Source organism: Melospiza georgiana, chromosome 19, assembly GCF_028018845.1.
Source record: "Melospiza georgiana isolate bMelGeo1 chromosome 19, bMelGeo1.pri, whole genome shotgun sequence".
In the NCBI taxonomy this organism is placed as follows: Eukaryota; Metazoa; Chordata; class Aves; order Passeriformes; family Passerellidae; genus Melospiza; species Melospiza georgiana.
The window spans coordinates 6,553,931-6,569,562 of NC_080448.1; the positions used below are offsets into that span (position 1 = coordinate 6,553,931).

The window sequence follows — 15,632 nt, forward strand, 5'->3', positions numbered from 1 at the left end:
GTTATGATATTAATTTAAATAGTGTTTTCCCCCAGATTATTAGTGTTTTTTCACAGACTACAGATGACAGAGTTATAGATGCCAATTAAATCAGTAGTTTTATTTCTAGCTAGCAACACAGATTTTGCAGAGACACTCCAGGTCAGACACGGGGATCCCCATCTCCTGTGGAGCACCGACATTACAGCAAAGCACAGTGAACGTCATCAGGTGTCTTAACCAGGGAGAAGAACTCAAAAAGAAGGGCAGCAAAATCCATTTCAGAGCAGACACATTGATTTACAGGAGAACCATCAAACTGCTGCAATACAGGAAGAGAAACTCCAGTGAAAAAAATACAGCTTTCTCTTAACCCAATGCACAGCAAAATTACAATTCTAGGAAAACACAGGAAAAACACACATTTCTTATTGACTAGTTATTTATATGCTGCTCCACAGATCAGCTCCAAAAAGAGTTGAATTTTATATATGACAGTTTCCAGTTACACAAACATGTAGCAATCATTCCAGCACTAAGACAGACAAAGCTGATTATCAATAAGACTATTTTGGAGTACCAGGTCTATTTATAAAATTAATGCCATAGAGCTTTCTGCTTGATATTTAAAGAGTCAAACATGACATCAAGAGTTCAGTCCAACAGAGCTGAAATACGAAAACAGAGCAGAAAAAAACCTACATATACAATCAACTTTTTGGATACAAAAAAAAAACCACAGTTTCTGTCATTTTCTACCATTCTTTTGCTGTTATCATTGCTTGAGACAGAAGCATGAAAAATACTTATTTCTATGAGTTTCTACTATAACTTTCTACTATTTCCTATAAGCACCAATTTTCATGTATCATGACATCATTCTGGAGCCACAATTATGCTACTTCATAAACTTTTAATCTAAGCCTGCCACCAGACTGTTCATACAGACTGCTAAAAGCTTTTCTTTATTTTACTCAAACAGGATTTGATGAAAAAAGGACAACCAACCCCCCCACTCTTACAATAAACCCCAATTTAAACCACATAACCCCCAATAAACCCCAGCTGTTTGCATGAGGCACTCAGAAGCAAAGGAACAGATTATGGTTTTTGAATAAGCATGTTAAACAGAAGCAATTCCTGAGTTATGAAATGGGGTTGCTTTTTTTTTCAAGAAATATTTGCCCTTACACCCAGATATCCAACAGCAGCAGATCAAACTGGAGGGAAAAAAAATAACCAGGAAGAAAAGAATTACTTGCTTTTCTCAAACTTGCATTTGCAAGAATCAAGCATTTTATTTACCAGGCCAAATGGCTCAAGCTCACTGGTCACACACTTTCCTTGTTTTGAGGGCAGAGAATGACCCCTGACTTCTCACTTGCCACCTCCTTTTTCAGAGTGGCACCAAACGCCTCCGACTGTCACAGCTCCCCTGTCAGAGTGTTAAACTGTGTGTGGTGAGGAGAACTCAACCCCAGAAAGGGGAAAACCAGGGAGTTCTGCCCCACAGCCCTGCCCTGGCACAGCACCTGGAACTCAACCCTAAAAAGAGGAAAAGCAGGGAAGGTCCTGCCCCACAGCTGTGCCCTGGCACAGAACCCGTAATTCAGCCCCAGGTAGAGGAAAAGCAGGGGGTTCTGCCCCACAGCTGTGCCCTGGCACAGCACCTGGAACTCGGCTCCAGAAAGGGAAAAGCAGGGGGTTCTGCCCCACAGCCCTGCCCTGGCACAGCACCTGGAACTCAACCCTAAAAAGAGGAAAAGCAGGGGGTTCTGCCCCACAGCCCTGCCCTGGCACAGGACCCAGAATTCAGCTCCAGGAAAAGGAAAAGCAGGGGGTTCTGCCCCACAGCCCTGCCCTGGCAAAGAACCCGTAATTCAGCCCCAGAAAAAGGAAAAGCAGGGGGTTCTGCCCCACAGCCCTGCCCTGGCACAGAACCTGCCCCCAGCACTGAGCTGCTCTGCAGAAGGAGCTCAGGCAGTTCCCCATTTCGGGCAGTGCAGCTTTCAGACACTGCTGCATTCATCCAGCCATTTCTGGCTGATTGTGCAGCTGAAGGTTATTTGACATCCACAATTTGTTCTCTATTGACTAAACATTCACAGGCAAACAATCCAGTACCAATTTAAGGCCAAATCCATAAAAACTTGGTGTTGTTGACAAATGGAGGTATCACCATGCAGATCAGAGCCTTGCTGCATCATATCTGTTACAGGAGCTTTATATTTATTACAGTAAATCAGCAAGTGCAGGATGAAAAATATTCAGCCAAGCACTGCATGTTACCAACATCTAAACATATAATAAATACTGTATTAACATCAAGTGGAAGTTTGCAATATATTATTAAAGTTTGAAATTAATGTTATTTTTAATTGAAGCTGATGACAAACATCTTTCCACTATAGCCTGTAATCTCAGTAATGCCTATTCCTACTCTTTATTTTTCTTTTTTATGCTGAACACTGTGTGACATCCTACATTAAGGATTTTAGAAAGAAAATGAAAAGCCATAACTAAATTAAAGTATTAAAATCTGAAGAAATTTAGATGTTTGAATATATGTGAAGACTGTTTTATAATACAATCAAGAATCACAGAATGGTTTGGGCTGAAAGGGACCTTAAAGATCATCTCAATACAAACCCCTGGCTTGTGCAGGGACACTTTCCATTAGATGAGGCTGCTCCAAGCCCTGTCCAACCTGGCCTTGGATACTTCCATGAGGCAGCCACAAGAAGAGAACAAGCAAAAGGGGGAGAGAAAACAAAGGTCTTTTAAATGGCTTAACTAAACCTGCAGGGATAAACAGCCATATGCAGTAACAACTAAGTGATTTTCCCCTACTGTGTAACAACACAGCAAACATCTTCATGCACAACTACAAGGAAAAGAAGGCCAACACACAGTTTCTCCTTCCCCATTTTTTTTCCACTTCCACTTCCCATTTTTTCTCCCTTTTCACACCACTCACAATGTGTTAACTACTTCCTTGCTTTGTTACTGCCTCCTTCATCTTCTTTCCTGGACACAAAATCAGGCAGCTGCTTCCTGGGGTGCAGATCTCCATCTCATAATACTCCATTTCACCCAGTAAAGGAAAATCACAACTGACTTCCAGTTTGGCAAACCCACTTCATGTGACAAGTAATGCTCTTCTATACACTTAGTCATTCTGACCCCGGGTTAACTTAAGTCCAGTTTTAAATTTATGCTTAGTTAACCATTATTTACATTGGACTGCAATGGAACACTGCTCACTCACATCAAGAATCATGGGAATGCATTTAAACATGGATGTCCATGCTGACAAAAGTGAGCTTGAATCTTTTTCCAACAGTTTGTTTTCATTTGCAAAAGCATTATTTCTTCCGAAGGACAGTCCCCTACCTCCATCATTATAGCCTGGCTTTTTGTACATCCCTGCTCACCATAGCAGCTGCTTCTCTCCTTTTAACTAGGCTGCCATCAGAACTCTCAGTTCTGTGCAGTCTTCTCCACAGTAGTCCCAACTTAATGCACAAGAAGTTTTACCATCATTAGTTTTCACTCTATTTCATCTCTGCCACTGATGTTTTGGTGAGGAGAACAATTTGTCAAGAAATTTCAGGAAAACACAATTGGTAAGTATTTTTTTATCCAAGAAAATCAACCACACTCTGTGCTTTATCAATTCTTTGAATAATTTAAATAGGGCAGCAGTGGATGAATCACAGAGTTGGAAACGTCAACGAGACAACACCATTAATGGAATCCTATGGAAAGGATTTTGGCTGTATCCTGCTGCTACCACCAGTGAATCCCCTCAGAAACAGTGTTGCTAAGCTTGAATGCATATCAGAGTATTTCAAAAGTCAACAGCAATCTACAGTCTGGTGAACTTTGAATTCATCTACAGTGACACAAAATGGAAAGAACAGAGTTGCCAATCTCATCACAATCACCAGCATTTCCCCTGCTCCAGAAGTGCTTGCATCTTGTTCCCCTTGCTTTAACAATTTCTCTTTTTTATATCTGCTCTTTTCAGGAGGATCAATTTGGAAAAACAGAACAAAACAAACAAAAAACCCAAACTAAAACTGCTCAGTCTCCTTGGATTTATGAAGAGGGTTATTTACTCTACAGGCTGTGGGCGTTTACTCAGACCAGTCACTGCTAGAGCAAACAAGAGCAGGGTGATGGCAGCACAGGACTGGGCAAGGTGAAGTCCCCAAGAATTGGGCACATTTCTCCAAGAGGGTTCACAGCTGGGTGACACCACTGCCACCCTGGGCCAGCCTAGGTAGATCTCCACACCCTGCAGGCACAGCAAAGCTCTGGGAGAATTTCACACATCTGAGCTCAGACAATGCAGCTGTCAAACGCTTCACACATGTTCCTGCCCCTTTCATTTCACCAGCCTGTCTCTCCTCATTACCTGCAAAATAAACACCAACAGAGGGTGTTCTGAGCAGGTACAGAGGCTCCTCCAGCCTGGACCAGACCTCCAGCACAGCCACCCATTCCCTTCCACAGCATTTGAAAACAAGTCCCCAAAAATGTCAAGTCACATAAATCTTCCGGACCAAAGCAAGACTGAAAATATGAATGAGCCTTCGTATTTACATAGGAATATTCCTGCCAAGTTTTTCCACACTACCACGTCTCATCATTTGTATGATATAACCAGAATATCCTGAACTGGATTACACGTGGCAATTCCACTTGACAGTGAGGTTTTCAGTGTGTCTTCCCAGTAAAAGAAAATTTAAATTGAGGATATTGTCTGTTCTACTAAACCTGGTGAAATAAAAATATTTCAGATTGAGAGCCATTTAGGGGGAGATTCTGATATGCATTTCATTTTACAGGAGACCCCCTACACAATTTGCACTCTGAGCACCACTAATATAACTGTTCTCTTAAAATGTAAACATTTGCTAAACCCAGACAACAGACTGATTTTCTTTCAAGATAATTTAATTGCTGACTCATTTGCAGTGGGAGGGAAAAAATCCCTGTGACACCTTATTATATGTTTATCACTTCGCCTACAGATTTATTAAAGGCTGTCCTCTTCAGGCAGAAAAATGGGAATAAAGTATGACTCAACTCTCAGGAAAAAACAACCAACAAAACAACACAAAACAACCCTACTGCATTGTTCTCTTTGATGAAGTAAGTTAATATATAAAAGAAAACCATTACATTAATTCCAGAATTCCCCCAGACACCACTAGTCTGAGATCTTGTGCTGTCTTGCTGTTTGTCATGGGGCCAAGACTGAGGTGCAGGTTTGAGAGCATTCAGGCCGCAGACCACCCCAGGTACTCTGCTGCCCAATTTCTGAGCAGAAAGAACAAATTAATGATCACCTAACACACTTAAAAACTCAAAATGAAGGTAACAAAAGTGAAATATAGCTAAAACAAGAAGATGATGTGGAAGAAACCAGAAAGAAGCCAATGTTTGTGAAATTTATATAGGCAATGGCTTCTGTAATTTACCATTGCTACAGGTATGAGGGCACTGCTATTTAAAGCAAATTGGCATCTTTATGGACATTTTCAAAACCTGAAATAATCACAAGAGCATGGAACTCACTTCCACATGCAGAGCTACCACAGGTACCAGAAAAACTTCAGAGATAGCAGCAACTCATACACAACTCAAGAGTTATGGATGTGAACAAGCAGCACAAAACCTGATTTCTTTCCCACTGTGGTTCCCTATCCCTTGATACATGATCTGGCCACTCAAATTGGTATACAGAGAATAAACTGGGAAAGAGAACAGGTAAAAACTTATTTGCAAGGGATAGTAATTTTAAAATTTTAGTTGACAGAACAGCAGGTTCTAGGCATGATAAAATGGTGCTGCAGAGTAGCCACTTAAAGGATATAAATCTTAATAAATGGCCTAGAAAATACTGTTGCTAGATATATGTATGGAGACATTGCGATGATAAATATAGTGTAACAAACAATAATAAGAAAAGATAATTAACATCTTTATTTGATACGGAAGAGGATACGGATCCTATTATTTGGAGCAAGGTTTCTACAGCAATTTATTAGATTCCCTGAGAACAACAGACTAGTACTCCCCCAAGCCTCTAGAATTCATTTCTTGACAGAAAATACTGCTGAGATTCTATAAATTCATATTTTTTGCTACCACTTGTCAACTACATGAATTTCTGTATAGTTAAAAAGGAAGAAAATCCTCCTCCAGCATGAAATTTTCAAAAAATTTAAAATATTCCAGGGGCCTAAGCAATACAGAATGGGGAAGGCTTGACTAAGCCTGCAATTACAATGATTTCAAATCAATTTCTGTACTGGTGGTCATCTGACAGGGTAACTCAGCACTCCCACCTCACTGGCAGCACATGTGCCTTTTACCCCCACCATGCTATGGGAGCTTTTGACAGCAGTGACAGCATCAGAAGTGATACAGGAAAAGGCTGGAGGGTGGGAGGGCCGTGAGTCTCAAAGCACACCACACCTAGCACTCAGCTGAGCACAGAGCAGACCTGCCACACACGTGGCAATGCACACACAGATCACAGTAAACTGTGAAAAAAAAAGTCAGAATGATACCCTTGGACTCTCATATTATTACTGTGTGGTCTACACCCTTCCTTTATGCCAGCTCTAAGGCTTATCAGGTCTTTCACTAAATTAAACTAATTAATGCAGCAGTGAGTAGTTCTCAGCTGGGTGACTGAGCTGGACTGGGCTCAGTGATGGGTCCAATGTGCAGAGCTGGCACAAAGGAAATGAGGGAAACACGACTGTGGGAGCAGGAAGAAAAGAGCAGGAACACTTCTTTCAGCAGCAGCAACCTTCTAGACTGGCTTAGCTGCAACATGAAACCACAGCCTATGGGTACAACCTGATAATCAGTTTAACCTAAGTGCCTGCTGTCTGCCAAAAGAAATAGTCTGGCCTTCCTTCTGTCCCCCACTCTCCCTCGTGGCTACTGAGATTGGTGTAGTCATGCAGCAGAACTTACTTTTTAAAGACTTGATGACTGATATTTGTAAGTGATAAATGACCTTTTTCAAACCCTGATTTCTATTCACTCTCCAGGGGAAGCTGACAAACTTAATTGGTATTAGAAAGCAAATTCCAAAGCTCAGGTTTCCCACCAGTGTTTGTACACACTCAGGTTTTGAACAAATGCAGCTGAAAGAGTTGCACTGCACTGCAGTTTCCAGTACAGAAGTGCTTAGACTGGTACAAAACCTAGAGCTGAAGATAAAAATACATCAGAAAACATTCCTATCCCACAATAAGATTAGGCTCACATTTACTCTTACTTGAAAGCAAATACAAAGTTAGATTAGACATTGTAACAGGCCATTACAGCCCCTCCTGATGGATCCTCAGCTAAATGTAATCCTCAGTGCCTGCAACAAATTTAACTCTGTAACATCAGGATTTAAAGCTCCATTTTGAGATTTAACATCTTTATCTCCAGTTTCATCTAACACTCCAACAGAAGCTGTGAAGACCAGACAGACAGCTCTAATATCTTCACAGCTAGAAATGTCACTCAAGCGTAGAACTCAGAGTTTGCCTAATTGCTTTCCCATTAATTTCACATGGGAGAAGATACAAACAGACATTGCAGGCTGGCAATTAAGAAAACCTTACTTGAAACCAATCTTTAAAAGAAAATTTAAAATATGCAGTATATGACATAAAGATGCCAGCCTGTCAGATGATCTGAATTAACAGAGCCAAATTTATGCTTTGTATTTCACCAAAATAAACCAAGTAACACCACAGATAAAATGTATCAGAGGGATTTTAGCACAGGTTACTGTTAATGTAAGATGAATGTTCCAATTCTTGTGTCTGAAGTCAATGGGAGGTTAATATGAACTCCTGTAAGCCTTAGGAAAGACAATTTTCTTAAAGGATACTGGACCTGAAAATTTATTGTAGATGGGTAAAGTACTTACTGCTTGAGCAATAACTTCTAGCACTCCTCTGTTTCTTCCTGTGTAGATTAAGGCAACGGCACTGAACACCCAGATGTAAGGATTGTATTATACCCTGTGGTTTTATCTGCTTTACTGTTTGCAAGTTACTGCTTTGTTATTCTTTTAAAGCAACCAACCATGGTGCTGCCTCCTCATTTTGCATAGCACTGATGCAGGACAGATGAAAATAAATCATTTCTGTTGGGCAGTATTTTAGTGGTGACCAGCCATGCACATACAAAGTGACCCTACCAAGGCAGGGTGTGGGGGATAAACAGTCATACAGGAAACACCCAACAAAAACGGTGAAAGAGGTGTTTCTCCTTTTGTTGTGCATATTCCTCTCCTTTGTTGCCATTTAAACAGCATTGCAAATCTTGTTGCAATTATCTGTAAGCTAAAAACGTGTATTGGCAGAAGATACAATACAAACCACACAGTCTATTCAGGTCAGTGGCTTAAAGGCATGGGAACACCATTATAATCGACAATGCTGGTTTGGTTTGATCCCCAGGTAATCCTTCCCTCTCACCTCCAGGCTATTCCCTCTGGAATACACAGTTAATGCTACCATTGCCTTCCAGTTATTGATTGCAATTCACTTTGCCATGTATAACTTCTGCTATCGCATTTTTGCTCCACAGCTTTACCAAAAAACACTTTCAAAAACCACAAAATACAACAAGATAAATATTAATAAAATCCCACCCAAATTTAAATTTCTTCTCAGTGTGACTCACCACAGTAAGGCTTACTAAGTGCTTCTGGCTTATTAAGTAACTAAAAATCAGACTGCCTTTTATTTTTTTTTTTACTCCAGGATTCTGGTTATTTTTCAGTCCCTAACCCAGCCAGACACACATGACAGGGCCCTTAACTGCACACAGAACCAAAGGAGCAGATCACAGCTCTGCTGTTTCCTGTCCTCCTCTCAACTGATACCAACTTTCAGAACTGCTCTGATAGCCAAAGGATGGAACACTTCTATTTTCTGCTTCTATTTCCAAGAGGCATAAGTTAACTTCCACCAATGAATTTTTTGCAATCTGTGAGGCACTTACTGCAGTTTACAGACACCAAGGTATTAAAGAATTAGATGTCAGCCAACCTTGTGATTAGGCAACTGAAGTTCACTGCCTCAAAATTGTATAATCTGTTCTGAAAAACCACTCAGAACCTGAACATGTATAAGGCAGGGCTGAAAAGCAGATAAGGAGCTCTGTATGACAAGAATAAAGCACGAGTGACAGAACTTGGAGAGCTCCTAAATAAAGAAAAATATATTTTAAAAAGAGTAAAAAAGCTAAGATTCAGCCCAGCTAGGGAGCCAAATTGCTTGGAAAAGCCATTTTTCACTGAGGAAGTTCTTAGAGTCAAGTGAGTTTCTCCAGAAGAGGAAGAATAGAGGGATGGGTGTGATCCCACAGAGCAGAGCAAGGCCTGGAGCAGCCAAAACAGGGCAAGGTCCAGGGGAAGCCCCCAAACCAGAGGTTGCAAAAGGCAAGGAGAGCAATATTAAAGAAGCTGAGGTGGTGTCTGGGAAGGAGGAAACCAGAGGAGCTGCTGAAGAGCAGCTGCTGCCAGGACACTGCCAAATACTGACTGGGTGTTTGAGCAAGGAGGGAGCAAAAACCTGAGAGCAAAGAGCAAGCAAGGCCACGTTTCTGCTGCCTGGCTGTGTGGAGCAGGAATTGCCAGAGGAGATGGAAACAAACATAAAAGGTGACTCAAGAGCTTTTATTCTTCATTGTACTGAAGGAGCCGGGCCTGGGAAGAGAAGTGTAGGATAGGAACAGGAAGGAGGGAAGCACCACCACAAGTCAGCTGAACGCCAAGGCGAGTTGTGGCTGACAGAAGGAGACATGAATGGGGAAAAAAAAATAAATGCACATAATTCCTCATTATATCAGTGGCCATGCTGCAGTTCTGCACTCTCAGGGTACTACAGGCACTGCTATAGAGTGACATGACAACTCAGAAGTTTTCTCAGGTCCTTTCCAGGTAAAAAATCCCCTCCTCCTTCTGAATAGCACAGAAATATTAACCAAGGGTACTCTGCTCACTTGTTCTTCCTATGCCAGTTTGCACCAAAATATCAAATGATTTAAATTTTTCCAGAGATAATTCATCATCATGCCTAACTGACTATACTATGACTAAAATGACACAATGCTCGCCCTATTTATAGAATAACATGTGGAGAGTAGTGCCATTAATGCAGCCACTACTAAATCAGACACTAAAATCAACTCTGTAAGTACAGGCTGAACCACTGAGAAGTACCAGACCTTTGATGTAGAAGATGTTCCTCTGAAATACACACACACAGTGGCTTTCAGAGCAGCCCTGTTAGTAAGTGCTGCTTATCAATGTCACCAGTTCTTACCTTGAAAGACTTCAGTCAGAGTAAAACCATAATCTCAAATTCAGGCTTTTTCATTTTTTTTAAACTATATATTTGGTATTTTTAAAGAAAAGAGCGTAGTTAAAATACCTAAATTTAGGATAGAAAACTTCACATCTGAGAAGCACTTTTTAATAAAATGCCTGGAGTGAAAGCCCAGCAAGTCTGCCAGTCAACCATCACCCATAATGAAGCCTATGGGATTTGGTCCACTCCCACACTGACAGAAATTGTTTGGTTTAGCTTCTTGAAAGTTTTAAAACAAAATTCCTTCTTCAATCACTTTCAAGGGAGTGCATACAAACTAGTTTCACAGTGGGAATCCAGTCCACCCACCAAGGGCTATGGGAAAGCAGTTAAGCATCCAGAGGCACCAGGCCAGGAAGGGAAGAATGCACGTTACTAAGTCCATCTTCTCCATGACAATGGTGAAGTGGCCAAGAAGTAATAAAAACGGGCAAAGAATTTACATCTGTCAGTGTCCAAAATGCAGGAGAGAGTCAGTCCATAGGTTAAAGCATATTCATTGTGCCTTCTGGCAGATCAACAGGTAATGATAAAGAACATGGTCAGGGTATTTTGCAAAATTAGGAGATTTGCAATTCGACTTTGACAGGAAAACAGACACCCTGGATGTGGATATTCCCATTTCAGAGCAAACTGACCAGCTGAGCACATCAAAACTCCCTTAGAAACATGTACATTCAGTGTCTGTTTTGTTTTTGAAACCAAATTCCAGATTTGTCCACTGAAATGACAGGAAAACACACAGCCTAAAAAAAAAAAAGCATGAATGTGTTTTAATTAAAATGCACTTTTAGTATATTAGTAATAATATACTAAAAATATAGTAATAATATCAGTAATTATTGAATAACAACAAAGCAAGGACTGAGCAAAATGAAAGTGAGAGAAGAAAATTTTTGCCTCTTGGAAAGTACCAACAATTTTGAAGTTACTCCCCAAGGGATAAGAGTTTGACATTTGACAGTTGCATCAACAAGGCAGAGCTGAACATCAGCACTCATGGCCAGTCCCCTATGAACCACACCTAGCTTGGAGATGAGTAATAGCATTTTTAGATCCTTCAATTTTGTTGAAAAGTCATATACTTACAAGGAAAATAACTGGAAATATAATAAAAGCACCTGAGGTTTTGTTAGTTAATTTTCTGTGTGACATCCCTGTCCTCTCCACAAGCAATGTTTGTCCCTGGAGTGTGTGACAGTGACAGCAAGTCCCAGCTCTTGTTGGGATCCTGGATTATTGACACAGGGACACAAAGGGGATCACAGACTGCTGGTGGCACCAAAATCAATATGGCAACATCCTCCAGTCTTCCATCTACAGCTGAGCAGCTCTCTCCACTGAGAGCTGGCACTGCCTCCCACCACTGACAGACTGACACCTTTCACTGGCCTGAGTTACTCCAATACTGGATCAATTCCTTCTGCCAGCAAATTCTTATTAAAATATTTGATAGACTGTGCCATTAACAGTTTATCACTGAACCATATCAATGGATATGCTAATTATCAGTCTGACTGCACTAATGGTTTAAGCTTAGAGCAGTAAGAAGAGTTTAATAATTGGCCTATAATTCTAATTAACTTTAGTATTGAAGAAATAATGTTTTATGTTACTGCAGTTCCTTCATTGAAGTGTTTTCCAGAAATGAGAAGGAGAACTGAATCCTGAGAATTCTGATAGGAAAAAGCTATGCCAACACATTTTGTCTGGCAACCTTACATTCAGAGATGGCAAGTACCCAGATCCAAACTAAACCCAGGGAGCCTGGGAGGTTTGAATTTTGAATATTACATTCAAAGTAAAAATATTTTGAAAAAATAAGACATTACAGCTGTGCTAAAGCAATCTAGACAACACACATAAATTAAAATCTCTCCAAAAGAAGCCCCTAGACCAGGATCAGCAGGCAGCACACACCTACCTGCAGCACAGGGCAAGACCATGAGCTCCCAGCACAGAGCACAAAGCTCCAGCAGCAGCCCAGGGCTGCCCTCAGCCTCCCTGTGATTCTTATCATATAGAAACTCTGTTACCCCACACAGTGGATTAGAGGGTTATTAATGTCTCCACTAATCCAAAGTACAAACCAGGGTAGGACACAACACCCATTCTTTTCCTATTTCTCTGCACTATTTCTTCCCCTATTCTTGGGCCCACTTTCATTGCAGTGCAGGCTTTAGAACAGAAAACAATTTCTACATTAATTCCTCTCATGTTGTTCCATTATGTTATTTCTACCACAGCAGAAAAAGTAGTAGTTTTATACTTGCTTTCCACAAAACAAATCATAGCTGATGTGTCTTGCATGAGTAAAGAATGCATAAGTTATTTATAATCAATACAAGTAATTATAAAAAGCCATTATTTTCCCTCAGGGGAACATACTAATCCAGTTCTATTTTGTCATATATGTAATCTTAAATTGGAGGTTATGCTAGTCCTTTAAGCAATAAATCCAGTGCACACAACTAAAGATATGAAATAATTAATTTCTTGATTTTTTTCCATGTTAAAATAGAACACTTTCAAGGCACACTTTTGATAAATTACTTACAAACAAAATCAATACAGATGAGAACAACAAAGTGGATAAAAACCCAAACTGGTCCTATGGCTGCCAGAGGAGGATGGGGAGAGGAGCCATTTTAGGAGCTCCAATTCTTTAGTGCAGGACACAGCAAACACTTTCAGAACCCACCCAACTTTCCAGCCATTCCCCTTCTCTACAGCATCCTCATCTCCCCACAGCTAGGGAGCAGGAAAGACACAGCAATCCATTCCTCCTGTAAGACAGGCTTCACCAACCTATCAAACCACTCAATTTACCTGCACCTTTTTAATAGCAACAACACAAATACATCCAATGTGGATCTTCTAATACACTACAAACCTACAGCTACCTTTCTGGTCAAGAGGCATCAAACTTTTGTACACTGAACAGCTCCCCTGCACACCTGCAGTGAGCCAGTCTGCAAGAGCCAAGAAGAAAATTTGCTGGAAGTTGTTCTGCAGGCCTTAGAAGAACAATAAACAATGGTTATTCACCACAAAGTACAGGAGAACAACTCCTACCTGTACTGACCTTATAAGCATGACAGCAGGGAAACTCACCTTCCCCTCAGTGCCCTCAAAGGATCAGCAATGACTGATCTTAATGCAGGGAAAACCCCACAATCTAAGCACCTTCATCACTAGAATTCTCAAAAGGCAGGCTGAAATCCCTAAGGATAAGCACTTTCTGGTGTAACTCCACAAAAAGGAAAAAAAAAAAAAGCCCACGCAATTCCCTAGACATGCATAATTAAGAATACATCATTGCCCTTTTGTAACAGAGTGCTTCCCCAAGGAAACTCAAGTGTTCTCTAGAAGAGGAGAGCCCTGGCCTAGTCCAATGGCTGGGTGAGCACCAATCCTGCAGGATTCTGCACATCTCTCCAGTTCTATACCTACATAATGACCAGCCTCTACATAAATTCCTGGCTTTCTCACCCCCTTCCATACAGTAAACACTGTCCCTTCAACCTCACCCTCCAAGCTAAGCATTACCTACAACTTTTTTATATGCACGCAGATCTGCAACCTCTTCCAAAGTAAAAAACGTTCACAATTCCTCTCAAACCAGAAAGAAATAGCCTTTCCACAGCAGGAACCTTCAGGGAAAGCTCAGCTTCCTTCTGCACAGGTACATACCACCTTGAGAGAAGATCTGTTATTTTCTTTGTCTTTTCCAGCAAAGAAACACACCGCACATCCCGACCTGCACCTTCCGAGTGCCTTTTCGAACACAGCCAAACATCCCCAGAATTTCTACTCTGTCCCACCCCCGCCGTGGCCAAACCAATGACGGCGTCCCGCCCGGAGGATCAATGTCTACCTGGATACACCGCCACCCTTCCCCTCCTCCCCTGCCAGGGTGTGGAGGCCTCGTCCCATCCCGGCTGGGCTCCCCTTCCCCAGCAGCAGCGCGTCCTCCCAGCGTTATCCCCGCGCCGGGAGCCGCCCTTGCTCCACATTTCCAGCCTAAAAAATCCACTTGCGCTGCCTCCCGCCCCCTCCCGAGGCCTTCCCAGCCGAGCTCCCCGGGCCGCTCCCCGCTCCCTCCCGGCGGGTCCCCGCTCCGTGCGGGCCCCCGGACCCTGTCCGGCCGATCGCGCCCAGGCCGCCGCCCTCGCCCCGCGGCCGGCGCGCCTCCCAGGCCAGCCCGGTGCTGCGCAGGCCGCGCCGCCGCCCCCGCGGTACCTTCGGTCTGGGCGCTGGGGCCCGGCTGGGCCATGGCTCGGCGGACGGCACCGCCGCGGCCTCCTCCGGGCGGGGACCGCTACGCCACGGGCAGAGAGACGGGAGCGGCCGGGCCGGGCCGCCGCCTCCTCCGCCTCATCCTGACAGCGGCCGGCGGCGGCGGGAGGGGAGGACGGGCAGGAGGAGGAGAAGCAGCAGGAGGAGGAGCCCCGCGCAGGCGCCCACGGTGAGACACGGGACCGGCTGCGGCCGCCGAGCGGGGAGGGACCGAGGGACGGGGACCGAGGGACGGGGACCGGGGGACAGGGATGGGACCGGGACCGGGATCGGGGATGGGATCAGGATGGAGGATTGGGACCGGGACTAGAACTGGGAATGGGACTGAGAATGGAGACCAGTACTGGGAACGGAGACAGGGACTGGGGGTAGAGATAGGGAGAAGGAACCCGAACCAGGGACAGGGACTGAGACGAAGACCGGGAACCAGAGACGGGACACAGGGACAAGGAACAGGCACCGGAATGGGGAACAGAGGACAAATACCAGGACCAGGGACCAGGAATGGAGTAAAGGGACAGAGACAGGGACTGGGGGCCGGGGAAAAGAGCAGGGAACCGGGGACAGGGTGAGGGTGGTGATGGCTTCTCCCGGGTCCCTGCCCGACCTGGCCCCTCAGCCCTGGGCAAGGGAGAAATCCCCGGGCCTACAGCCCGGAGGCATAACTAATGTTTATTATTGAGGAAACAACACCAACAAATCCTGCCCTTTAATCACAGAATCACTGAGGTTGGAAAAGACCTTTGAGGTCATCGAATCCAACCTGCGATTGATCCCCAGCTTGTCACCCCGGCCTGGCACTGAGTGCCACATTTCTGAGGTGATGACTCACCCTGAAGGGGATGGAAGCACCCAAGATTCATAAATCCTCGTGGACAAATGACCCTCAAATGTCATGATTTGTCTGCAAACAATCAGGAAGTTTTATTAGTAAATTACACACTTGGC

The 15,632-nt window shown here is 43.2% G+C and overlaps 1 protein-coding gene across 1 annotated transcript in view; it reads right to left on the reverse strand.

Annotated features, from left to right (window-relative positions):
- RABEP1 (rabaptin, RAB GTPase binding effector protein 1) overlaps positions 1-14,796 on the reverse strand; it is a 49,037-nt gene extending 34,241 nt beyond the window's left edge. Inside the window, exon 1 of the mRNA XM_058037505.1 lies at positions 14,628-14,796. Coding sequence (XP_057893488.1) covers positions 14,628-14,661 — 34 coding nt within the window. The 5' untranslated portion in view covers positions 14,662-14,796. The remainder of the gene's footprint in view (positions 1-14,627) is intronic.
- Between the last annotated feature and the right edge of the window lie 836 nt (positions 14,797-15,632).